At 49.2% G+C, this 12,972-nt stretch overlaps 1 protein-coding gene across 1 annotated transcript in view; it reads right to left on the bottom strand.

Moving 5' to 3' along the window:
- The window catches only part of SLC6A19 (solute carrier family 6 (neutral amino acid transporter), member 19), a 31,526-nt gene that overhangs the window by 6,947 nt on the left and 11,607 nt on the right, over positions 1-12,972 (bottom strand). The window contains exons 4-9 of the mRNA XM_015427342.1: positions 11,799-11,980; positions 9,659-9,769; positions 7,162-7,274; positions 5,971-6,099; positions 4,161-4,317; positions 558-762 (exon numbers count right to left, since the gene is read on the bottom strand). Coding sequence (XP_015282828.1) covers positions 558-762; positions 4,161-4,317; positions 5,971-6,099; positions 7,162-7,274; positions 9,659-9,769; positions 11,799-11,980 — 897 coding nt within the window. The remainder of the gene's footprint in view (positions 1-557; positions 763-4,160; positions 4,318-5,970; positions 6,100-7,161; positions 7,275-9,658; positions 9,770-11,798; positions 11,981-12,972) is intronic.

A 12,972-nucleotide genomic window follows, 5' to 3' on the forward strand; every position in this document is an offset into this window, starting at 1 on the left:
TGTCTGTCTGTCTGTCTGTCTGTCTATCTATCTATCTATCTATCTATCTATCTATTTTTCTTTGAATTTATACCTCGCCCTCCCCGAAGGCTCAGGGCGGCTCACAAGGGGCACAAATGCCCAAGTTAAAACATTAAAACAGTACAGAATAATATAAAATACAACAAATGCATTTCACTAAAATGTACTTTACGGTGCTCCAAAATTATTTAACTATAAAAGTTCAAGACGGGATTCTAAAATTATTAGCTAATTTCTAATTTCCTTCTTCGCTAATATCTTCTTTGCTAATTTCCTTCTTTGCTAATAATTAGCTAATATCTAATTTCCTTCTTTGCTACACCCGTCATCCCGTATGGCTTTGGCCCATGCAAGTCCCAGGATCCCCAGCATATCTTTCTTGGGGTGTTCAAAGCCCCCTAAAAAGTTGACTGGACCCCGCCCATAATTTAACATCCTTTTAATAATAGTAGATCACACCGCTTTTGGTGCCCACTTGACCATCCCCTTCCTATCCCTGAAAAAACACCCTGACTTCACTGTACTCTTCCACTGACCTGTAACAACTTCCTTAGGCCATTTCTTGGGTATCACGTTGAGCTCTTGCAGGGGTACAAGAACGCCTTCCATGTTCCCAAACATGGAGGATAAACCTAAGCAGAACAGCATGATAAAGAAGAGGATGGACCACAAAGGCGAGACCGGCATTTTGGTGATGGCTTCCGTGAAGACAATAAACGCCAAGCCAGTTCCTTCAACACCCTGCAGAACATAACAACGGGTGTAATAATGAAACGTACAAAGTACTGATCATTTTAAGATGCACTTCTTCCCTACCCCACCCAGACCTCCAGTTAGACCAGGGGTGGCCAAACTGTGGCTTGTAAGCCACATGTGGCTCTTTCACACTTACTGTATGACTCCCGGCAGGGTGGCTGGGGAAGCGAAGGGGAGGCATGCCTCCCCGATCGGTCTTCCCTTCCCCAGACAGTGTTCCCCTCCCTGGGTAGGCTTGAGATGGGGGCGAGCAGAGAAAGAAAGCAACTTTAACTTTAAATGTGTTCTTAAAGCTCCTTCCCCACCCCGGCCGGCATGAAGAAAGCATTTGTCTCTTTAAACCCCTTCTCCAAGCCAATCCAGCTGGCGTGGGGGTGTGGGGGTCTTGGAAGATGCATTTAAAGTTAAAGTTGTCTTATTTCCACTTCCCCCCTCCCTCCCCCCCATCTATTTGCCTTCTTTCCACTTTCTTTCTTTCTTTCTTTCTTTCTTTCTTTCTTTCTTTCTTTCTTTCTTTCTTTCTTTCTTTCATTCTTTCATTCTTTCTTTCTTTCTTTCTTTCTTTCTTTCTTTCCACCTTTCTTTCTTTCTACCTTTCTTTCTCTCTCTCTTTCTCCCCTCCCTCCCCATCCCTGGGTAGGCTTGAGATGGGGGTGAGCAGAGAAAGAAAGCAACTTTAACTTTAAATGTGTTCTTAAAGCCCCTTCCCCACCCCGGCCGGCGTGAAGAAAGCATTTGTCTCTTTAAACCCCTTCTCCAAGCCAATCCAGCTGGCGTGGGGGTGTGGGGGTCTTGGAAGATGCATTTAAAGTTAAAGTTGTCTTATTTCCTCCTCCCCCCCTCCATCCCCCCCCATCTATTTGCCTTCTTTCCACTTTCTTTCTTTCTTTCTTTCTTTCTTTCTTTCTTTCTTTCTTTCTTTCTTTCTTTCTTTCTTTCCACCTTTCTTTCTCTCTCTCTTTCTCCCCTCCCTCCCCATCTAAAGTTAAATATCATTATCAATATGTTTTTACTCCTTTTGTTTTTATTTTTGGCAGTCTCATTTAATGTTAATAAAAAGCTAATCTGCATATTTTCCAGTAAAAACATGTGGGTGATATTTGTTCACCTCTTGCAGCTCTAAAACATCTGACGTTTATTCTATGCGGCTCCTACTTTAAGCAAGTTTGGCCACCCCTGAGTTAGACCAAAGATGGCTAAGTTCTTAAGCCAATGGGTTGTATCACTTTTACCTTCCTAGTTAGCATTAAAAGCCCAGTGAGTGTTTGTGCCAACATAATGCACACATTTGATTAAGGCTGGCAGGGAAAGGTTTGGGACTTTGCACTGGAGGAGAGGGAAGAAGCCAAGCCCAGCCCAGGCGGGATGCCGCATCTCTTGACCACAGAGGTCACACCCATACACATCACATCTGCACCAACCTCTTAAGTGTCAAAAAGGAAAAACAACTTCATGGGTGAGCCTGAAACCCAAGCATTTAAAAATACAACTCCTTCCTCCCAAGAGACTTGTGGTCCGCTCACCATCCTGGTGGTTGGCTACCCCTTCCAAGGGGCTTGCTAAATAGCGGTCTTCAATCACCTGGTGAAGTTCTTCAGATTTAGATGCCTGGCCTCTTTAAACGGACTCTGAAGATGAGAGCCTTTGAGCTTGTTACAAAGTCCTTGGTTTTCTTAGTGGACCACGAGGAGGCCAGAAGGGAGTTCCAAGGGGCTTGCTACATAGCGGTCTTCAAACTGAGGAATCAATCACCTGGTGAAGTTCTTCAGATTTAGATGTCTGGCTTCTTTAAACGGACTCTGAAGATGAGAGCCTTTGAGCTCGTTACAAAGTCCTTGGTTTTCTTAGTGGGCCACGAGGACTTTGCAGCAGACATCGGATGGATGTTTGTGCCTCCCAGAGGCACCCTTCCACATCTTGAGACTGCCCCTTGGAGCCTCCTTGGGCTCCACTGCAAGAGTTACGAGGAGCCCCATTAAATGATGTGATTTTGCAAAGGAGCCAACCAATGCTCCCTCTAAGCTGTGGAGTCTTGTGAGCACAAATTCTACTTTGTGAGCTCCTGGCATTAAAGTTGTGAGCGAGCTATTCGGCTACTGCAGAAATTAGTTTGCTCTGGAGCCCTCCTCCCTGAGCTAAGACAAAAATCTGTGAGCTGGAGGCTAAACAACTGTGAGTTAGCTCACACTAACTCAGTTTAGAGGGAACACTGGAGCCAACACATGTTGCCACGGGGCAGCCTGAGGACATGAAAACAACATGGGGCAGGAAGGCTGGAGCCATTTCTCCCCACACACTGTGCTCACGAGCAGAAAAGGGCCAGCTTGCATCCGGAGGCATGGAGCCTCCCTGCACATCTGATACGACTTCGAGCTTGTGGTGTGGTCAGACCCCTTTTTTCACCCGGCCTTCTCCCTCTGGGCTTTAGTTAATTCTGTTAATAGCAGAAGACAATGGACTTCCCAATCTGGCAACTAATAGCTACTCATGATTTGATTTATTCCATTTTATTGTCTTCTTGTCGATTTTTTTAATTGTTCAGAATTCTGTAATTAAAGGCAAAATGTAAATTTGCTAAATGAATACACAAAACCCCAGAGGAAGGAAGTGCACAAGGCCCGAGAACTTCTTGGCTCATTATCACTGCAAACAAAACTGTGGTTTGTCTTTGGCATCTGGGTGTCACAGGGCTGGACCCTGAACACATCCGCAGAAAGAGTCCACAGCAGCAAACCTTCCCTGTCCTCCCCCCCCCTCTCCTGCATCATCCCCCGACAGGCCCTGCTGAAGGCAGAGGGACCAAGTATCACGGGCAATGTTCCCTCTAAGCTGTGGAGTCTTGTGAGCAAAAATTCTCCTTTGTGAGCCGCTGGCATTGAAGTGGTGAGCAAGCGATTTGGCCGCTGCATAAATTAGTCTGCTCTGGAGCCCTCCTCCCTGAGCGGAGGCAAAAATCTGTGAGCCGGAGGCTAAAATTCTTCGAGCTAGCTCACACTAACTCAGCTTAGAGGGAACACTGATCATGGCACGGGAGGAGGGGAGCCCCAGGAAGAAGGGACGGCCAGTCAGAATCCCCCCTCTGGCCGGCAGTACAGACTCACACCACTTTAGGACCACAGATTTCATTCATTTCAGTAGCCTGCTGGGAGAGCCAGCTGCCCTGCCCGCACAAGAGTAAGGGGTGCTCCTGACTGCAGACCCCCAAGCCACACGGCACCGAGTGCGGGGAGGGGGTCCCCTCAGCCCCCAGCACTGGCTCTTCAGGAGGGTCACAGCAAGTGTGTGGGAGGGGAGGCCAGCCTCCACAAGTTCCTCACGCTCCCGAACAGCAGGATCCAACCCACAACATTCAATCAGATGTCCCTTCTGCGTTGTTTCCTTACATCAGATAAAAATGTGTTCAGGTTGCAAGTCTGAAATGTGAGGCTCGCAAACATTGCCGGATCTGTCGTGTTACACCAAGCTTGCATAGCTTCAAAATTGTCTTCATTTATGTTACCTTCTGGAACATCAAATGCATTTGTCAGAGTGAGGATATTTCTGTGAAGGGGAAAGAGACAAAAATAACCAACGGGACTGCCCACCGTTAGGGACATTTGCAGCATGCATGCCACAGGCTACAGATCAAATTTGCCCCGGCCCACATCAATTTCAAACGTGGCACAGGAATGAGCTGTTGTAGATTTCCCGGGCTGTGTGGCCGTGGTCTTGGCATTGCAGGACCTGACGTTTCGCTACTGGTCACGGCCGTACAGCCCAGAAAATCTGCAACAGCTAATGAACTCCGGCCGTGGAAGCCTTTGACAACATATGGCACGGGAAATTGCTGGTGGGCCTGTGGAGGAGCCAGCCAAGGAGACGTGAGTGGTGGGCACTTGTTTATGCAAGCTGTGCCCTCTTCCTGGCAGGGCGTTGGCTGCGTCAGCTGGGAAGGAGAGCCCTCGGTGCGGAGCGGAACCGACCACATGCGGCAGGGGCCTCGCAGCGTGCCAGGGGGGGAGGATAACGCTCGGCACCTCTCGGCACGTAGTGGCCGGCAGGCTGGGACGGGCAAGGCCGGCAGAAGTGCTGGCCAAGTCTGGGGCCAGGGTGGCCCTGCTCAAAGGGCACCCATGTTGGATGGCAAGTGCCACCCGTCCTCAAAACGGCCAGCCTGTTTGCATAAGCCGTCGCATAGACCAGCCATTTGTTAAGACACAGATAAAACCTAGTTGAACCCACATACGGTTGACCTGTGTCATCCACAGGGGGTTGCTGGGGCAATAGTGAAGCAGACACGGATGAGTCCTCTCTCGGTTATGAAAGTGTCTAACTAGGCTGTTCATTGGCCCACATCCGAGGAGTGGATCTGAGGATGGAGCCCAGATTGGGCCATTGCAATTGTCAGCTGGACTGACTGGAGCACCCCAAACCAGTCAAAATGGCTGCCCTATGAAAAGAAGAAGAAGAGAAGAAGAGATTGGATTTATACACCGCCCTTCACTACCAGAAGGTGTCTCAGAGCGGCTGACAAACTCCTTTCCCTTCCCCTCCCCACAACAGACAGACACCCTGGGAGGTGGGTGGGGCTGAGAGAGCTCTGACAGAAACTGCTCTTTTTCAAGGACAGCTCTTATCAGAACTATGGCTTGCCCAAGGTCACATCAGCAGGTGCGAGTGGAGGAGTGGGGAATCGAACCCGGTTCTCCCAGATTTAGAGTCCGCACACTTAACCACTACACCAAACTGGGTGTAGAGGAGGGGCACAGCGTGCTCCACAGGGCTAACTCCAAAGGGAATAGATTAGCCCCAGATCGCTGGGCAAGATCCTGAGTATGACTTGCCAGGCCTCCCGCTCACCAGGCGTGGGGCTGGGCCAGTGGGAACCTTCGTCCTTCCCTCGTCTGTAATACGCCAAGGGTCTGACGCTGTGCTGCCATTCTTTCAATAAAGCGGTGGCCTCGTGTTTCATGTACTGGGGTGAAGGTGGGAGGGAGTGAATGCTTGTTGCTGGCCACACGGCTCTGCCAGCATCCCCGGACCAAAAAGAGATGGTTCCCATTGTTCACCCTTTAGTTCACCCTTTAGAGCAGAGAGCTGATTCCATGAATCCATAGAACTACAATTATCTGTGCAATCGAGGGGAAGGGAGATTACATTCACGATGAAAAAATAACAACGATCAGAAATGTATTAAGTGGAACATCTACTTACTGGCTAACACAATCATCGTATCTCTCTGTTGCTCTGAACCCAATGATTGAGTAGATGACCGTGGCAGAATAGATGGAGGTAAAGCCGTTGATCAGTGAGATAATCAGAGCATCCTTCTCACAATTATTGCTGCAAACCGGAAGAGTGAAACAGGTGAATTCCAAAGATTTCAACTTTTAGATCTTAAAAATTTATTCCCAATAAAAATTTGCATGGGACCGTGCATCCGATGGTACACCAGGTCTGATTCTGAGAAGTCCTGGGATTAGCATGGGAGATGTGTCTAGAGCATGTGCCCCCCAGTGTTGAAGACCGAGATGGGGAAAAGCTCTCATCTCTCTTTCATGACGAAATGGCTTCATGGGAGTAGTCCAGAGGGTTTCTCTTGGCCTCCATTTTTAGCTACAATGTTTTGCTCTTCACATTTCCTTTTGCTCAAGATAACAATTCCACAGGGGAGCAGTCGTGCTAAAACCACTTTGCCGAAAGGAGTGCAACTGAGCCCATGTGGGAGTGTGATCAGGCATGCAAAATATGGAAACTTTGTGGCTCCATGAGAATACATTGGTTCTGAAGAAGAATAATTGAAACTTTCATGGCCAACAAGAGACGTCAGCCAGTTTTCTTAGCCTCTCTGCAGACCTGAAAGCTTGGAAATTAAGAAGCAGTAAAGAGGATAACAGTTGTCTCAAGGACTGCTCACAGCCCGTTTACTGGTCTTGCTCTAGGGAGGTTTCTTTGTGTATCCCTGCACTTGTGTATCTGTTTCAAAGCCTCAGTGCTTTAATGATAAGTATATGTGGATCATACGAAAGGATTTACATTCCATTTATGATTTTTTCATTAACTGTATTTGAGACATATGCCTTTAAGTAGCACTTTAATGCTATCTGACCTTGAGTAATTTGCGCTCTCCACAATGTATTTTGTTTTTGTTACTGTGCTAAAATCTTTTACAGCTGCCCTTGCGCCACCTTGAAGAAGAAGCCGACTTCTTCAGGTTCTAGCCCACAACAGCTTACACTGGAATGAAACTCCAAGAGGCCACCAAACCCCTACTGATTTCTTTTGGTGAAGAATGATGACGACACTCTACACGGATATGTGATTTGGTTTATGGAGTCTTATTGACATTCATTATCACAAACTGTAAAATGATGTACGAAAATTGAGTTCATTATAGACACTTACTGAACTGAATTATAACTAGAGAATGAGATGAGGCCGCCAAAGGCGAGGGAGAATGAAAAGAAGACTTGAGCGCCAGCGTCCAGCCAGGTGACCGGGTTGGCCAGTTCATCGACCTGAACAGGGGAGGGGGGGAAGCTGTTAATTTAAGCAATGTCACAGGTTAACAAAAGCAAATTATAGCAGAAGCTGTAACTGAGCATGCAAGCAGTTCATCCGAACAACTGGAACAGGGGGCCTGCTTAAAGTGATGGGACATCAGAAAGCTTTCCCTATGCTGTTGTTCAGAAACTAACACCAAAAAAGGGACACTGCTTTGCTGCTATAAAAGAAAGCCTACTGCTTTGCTGCTATAAAAGAAAGACAGATCTAAAGAGCAGAAGGAGGTTTGTATGCAGACTTTGGGAATAAGCATAAGGACAAAAAATGCCTCTTGCGTTCCAGTTTGATTCAGGAACTTCATTGATCTCTGCCTAATCTGCTTGTCGGGCGGGGCCAGCAATAAATAAATAAAAAATTAAGCATAATATAGTGAGTGGAATCAGCCATGCTTGCCAAGGCACACTGCAAACTTGGTAGTCCAAGGGCACTGCCACCATGCATGAACATGCCGAGACAGTGTGCAGCTGCAGTTAAAAAAGGCCAACTCTATGCTGGGGATTATTAGGAAGGGAACTGAAAACAAATCATCCAGTATCATAATGCCCCTGTATAAATCGATGGTGCAGCCTCATTTAGAGTACTGTGTGCAGTTCTGGTCACCACACCTTAAAAAGGATATTCTAGCTTTGGGAAAAGTGCAGAAAAGGGCAACTCGAATGATAAAAGGGTTGGAACACTTTCCCTATGAGGAAAGGTTAAGGCACTTAGGGCTCTTTAGCTTGGAGAAACGACGACTGAGGGGTGACAGGATCGAGGTTTACAAGATTATGCGTGGGATAGAGCAGGTAGAGAAAGAGGTACTTTTCTCCCTTTCTCACAATACAAGAACTCGTGGGCACTCCATGAAATTGCTGAGCGGTCGGGTTAGAATGGATAAAAGGAAGTCTTTCTTCACCCGAAGAGTGATTCACACTTGGAATTCACTGCCACAGGAAGTGGTGGTGGCTACAAGCATGGACGGCTTCAAGAGGGAACTGAGCCCTGGTTAGTAGTTGGATGGGAGACCACCAAAGAAGTCCAGGGTTGCTAAGCAGACGCAGGCGATGACAAGCCTCCTCTGTCTGTCTCTTGCCTTGAAAACCCCATGAGGGGTGGCCATAAGTCGGCTGTGATTTGACAGCATTTTCCACCACAAAGAGAAACACCGTAATATGGGATTACTTCACCCTGGCTCTGTACTTATCTGTGTTTGTCACATCTGGTCTTTATCCAGCTAAAGTACAGTCAGGAAAGCCCCACGCAGAGACTCCGCGGGGAGCAGCAGGCACAGTCTGGCTAGGCAGCCAAGGCAAGGGGACATGGAGGCAGGAGTTCAGTTCTATAAGCATTCTGAACGGCCTCCTATGCAGTCAGACCACTGGTTCAGTCTGTTCACTGTTATGCACTCAGACAAGCAGCAGATTTCTCCAGTCTCAGGTCTTATCTTAACCCCACTACCTTATTTTTAACCGGTGATGTCAGCAACCAGACTTCTGCATGCAAACAATTGTGATCTGCAGCTGAACTGGGCAGCTCTGAGGACGCTTATTGTGAAAACTGCTGCAGCTGAGGGGCCCGAGCAGCGTTTGAGGGCTTGTCTGGCCCCCCTGGGTCCACTGGAAGAGCCGAAAGAGCAGAGACCATTTCTGCTGAGGTCTTACGCCAATTAATTCAGAACCTATAAAGGTTAGTCAAGACTTTTTGTCCTTACGCGAATTAAGCCATCTGCATAGGGAAGGGGGAGGGGCCATGCCACTCGGCCACTGCATGAACCCACCCCAGGGAACACGGCACTCTTTCAAACCCTACAATCTTTAATAATCACAGGCTTATTGATACCCAGAAAAGAAATAGCATAAACACTGCTGGAATCTCTCTTCTGGTTATGAAAATCACATATCTGGTTACAGTTTCAGAGGGTTAGTCATGCTGGTTTGCAGCAAAACTGCTCGATTCAGGTCCAGGAAGACGTTAAAGGCCAACGAGATTTGGGGGATATACTCGTTCAAGAGTCAAAGCTCCCTTCGTTGTATCTGATGAAGGCCGCTTTGATTCTTGACAGCTTACACCCTTTCAATCTTGCTGGCCTCTAATGTATATCAGGCTGCGGTCACACACACTAAATAACCCACTTCCAATGCCCTTTCCAACTGGGTTTCGCCCGTTCACACAGTAAAATCCAGTTGGAACCTGCACGGGAAGTGGATTGGAAGTGGATTATTCGGTGTGTGCGACTGCAGCCAAACTGACCCTCACACTCAGAAAAGAAATAGCATAAACACGGCTGGAGTCGTTCCTCTGGTTAGGAATATCACAAACGCTCTGTAAGCTGTGACAAAAGAATCCAACTGACACTTACATCTGGTGTAAACAGGTACACAATTCCACTGACTGATCCTTTCAGCGTCAAGCCACGGATCAGGAAAATGGTGAGCACAACATAAGGAAGGGTGGACGTCACATACACTGCCTGGAGAAAGAATGCATACAGTTGAACCAACTGCGACTGGCACAGTCCTCTCTTTTTGATCTCACTTCTTTTCTTTTCTCCCCTTCGTAGGCATTGACAGATTGGAGTAACTCTTCACAGGACTGCCCTCTTAGAACAACAACCAGTTTTTGCTCAGTGCTTTGAAGTATTCACATACCTCCAGTCATTCTCACAAATGCCTGTTAAGCGAGGGAGACAGTGGGATGCAATTGGGCTGTGTGAGAACGTTCCTGTTTGAACAGCCAATCGCACTGTCTGGCATGGTTAGTAAGGAGCACAGTAAAAGAACCTTCTGAACACCCGTTAATGGATCAGCAAGCTGCAGAGCCAGTCGCTGAGAAATCCGGACACTGTTCACAATCCGTGAAGAGGACGTAGGGTTGCTAAGCTCTGGGTGGCCCCACTGGTGGACCTCCTGATGAAACGGCTTCTCTGGAGGGTGGACTGTGGCCGAGGTCCCCGCCCTCCCCAGGTTCCACGCCCAAAATCTCCAGGTATTTCCCAACCCAGAGCTGGCTCCAGCTTATTTTGCACCCTAGGCGAGGATCCCTTCTGGCGGCCCCCCCGTGCGCCCACCAGTTTTCAAAAATAAATGCATTTTAGGAAGAATGAAAAACACAAATAATCAAGAAACTCCCAGAGTACGGGGCCGGGTGCAGTTTGGTACCCCTAAGGGCCGTCCCACTCTAGGCGATCGCTTAGTTTACCTAGTGAGTGAGCCGGCCCTGTTTCCCAACCCAGAGCTGGCATCCCTAACCGGATGTGAGCTGAACCAGAGGGGGTTTAAACATCCCTCACACAGGCAAGAATCCCTCTTCATGCACTCCTCCGACCTATGATTGAGCAGGATGAGGCCGGACCGCAATTCATGCCTCTCCCTATGTAGGAGCTCGTTTTTAAAAATTAGCAGTGCATACAAAGAAGCTCCCTCAAGGGCCACAGGTGACTCTGGGGCAGAGTCAGCCAGTCAGAGGTCATTTCGGGGGAAAGACGAGGGAACGCAGTTCCCCCGGGTGAGGTCCGGGGGGCGGGGCACATGATGAAGCCCCACCCCCTGCTTCCGGCCGCCCCGCTTCCGGCCCTCATTCAGCCAGGAGGAGGCAGGAGAAGAGGGAGGGTAAGTTGCGTCCTCCCTGCCTCTCCCCACCCCTGCCTGCCTGGGGCCAAGGAGGGCCTTCGCAGGGATCTCCAGGTATTTCCCAACCCAGAGCTGGCATCCCTAACCGGATGTGAGCTGAGCCAGAGGGGGTTTAAACATTCCTCACAAAGGCAAGAATCCCTCTTCATGCACTCCTCCGTCATATGACAGAGCAGGATGAGGCCGGACCGCAATTCATGCCTCTCCCTATGTAGGATCTCATTTTTTAAAATTAGCAGTACATACAAGGAAGCTCCCTCAAGGGCCACAGGTGACTCTGGGGCAGAGTCAGCCAGTTAGCTGTCTGGGGAGATTCCGAATGGGTTGCTCCCAGGGCTACCAATCTCCAGGTGGAGCCTGGAGATTTCCTGGGATCACCACTCCTCTCCAGGCCTCAGAGATCAGTCGTCTTGGAGGAAATGGCTGCTTTGGAGGGTGGAATCTACAGCATTATATCCCACTGAGTCCCCCCCCTCCCCAAACTCCACCCTCCCCAGGTTCCGCCCCCAAATCGGCTGGCGTTTCCCAACCCAGACCTGGCAGCAGTGCTCCCTCTAAGCTGTGGCATCTTGTGAGCAAAACGTCTCCTTTGTGAGCTCCTGGCATTAAAGCTGTGAGCGAGCGATTTGGCTGCTGCATCAATTAGTTTGCTCTGGAGCCCCCCTTCCTGAGCGAAGGCAAAAATCTGTAAGCTGGAGGCCAGAAATCTGTGAGCTGGCTCACACTCGCTCAGCTGAGAGGGGACACTGCCTGGCAGTCCCTGGGGGGGGGCCCTGCGAAGAGCCAAGCCCCTCCAGCACCAAGGACTTCGCCGGGGTCTGGAAAGACAGCCTGAGAAGCAGTCCTTTTCTTCTCCATGGAAACGAGTACCTTTCCCGTGGTTTCAATGCCTCTGATGGTGCAAACGTACAGCACCGCCCAGGCGCACAGCAAGCACAGCAGAAGCCACCACTGGACAGTTCCGGAATCATCAATGGAATCCGTGATGTTCAACGTCTTCCGGTACCAGAAATAATCAACTGGAGAGCTCTTGGCGCATTCTTCTACGTAACCTGAAACCAAAGAGACGATCGATCCTCTTAAGCCATTGCGGGGTGCAGGAGGAAGCTCCTCTGCACAAGCCCCATTGACAAGAAAGAGTCATGCTCTGGCGCAGCTTCCAAATGTTTTCCCACAGAACTCGTGTGGAAGAGCTCCCTTCCTCTCTCACGTCACTGCCCCAAAGCAGCCGTCCGTTCTGTGGGAAGGAGAGCGGGGGCATCCACCAACCAATTTAGCATCTTTTGGGGTACACGCAGACCTCTCTTGCCGTGCCCTCATGCAGCAAGTACAAAGTGTGGGCATCAGTGCTGTAAGTAGGGATTAAAGGTAAAGGTAAAGGTTCCCTTGCTCGAAAGCCAGTCGAATCTGACTCTAGGGTTGCGGTGCTCATCTCCGTTCGGAAAGGGGAGCTCATTCCGTTATGTGGCACTCAGGTCCCGAACTGCTGAACTACCGACCTTCCACAGCCTGCAGTTCAGCATCTTAACCACTTGAGCCACCGCAGCTCCTAAGTAGGGATTACATGAACTCAAAAAGGAGGCTGAAGTTGGTTCCTTATTCGCACTTCCTTATTCATTCCTTATTCGTTACTTATTCATGTAGTCATTCAGAAACACTAAGGAGAGTGAGTTGGAAAGCTCTGAACCCCAAAATAAGGTCTGGACCACCACATATCATATACCCCCACATTCACGGGACTCTCCCCTTCGAGGGGACATATGCTGTATCCTGGTCCAAAGCACAGTTCTGGTGCCAGCTGCTCCAAAGGGCAGTGCCCCTAGGACAATCACACAAGCAGACCCTGGGGCCAGGCTGCACCCCAAAATAATCTTTGGACCACCCGAAATGACACATCCCCACGCTCTGGAGACTGCCCTGCAAGGTGACATACAGTGATGCCCGGTCCAAACACCGGTTCTGATGCCACGAGCTTCTGTTCGCAGGGCTTCCCTGAGGCCTGCATTTCAAAATATTGGGGAGGGGGGCAGTCTGGCCCCAGTGT

Source organism: Gekko japonicus, unplaced genomic scaffold, assembly GCF_001447785.1.
Source record: "Gekko japonicus isolate JY-2015 unplaced genomic scaffold, Gekko_japonicus_V1.1 scaffold1855, whole genome shotgun sequence".
Taxonomy (NCBI): domain Eukaryota; kingdom Metazoa; phylum Chordata; class Lepidosauria; order Squamata; family Gekkonidae; genus Gekko; species Gekko japonicus.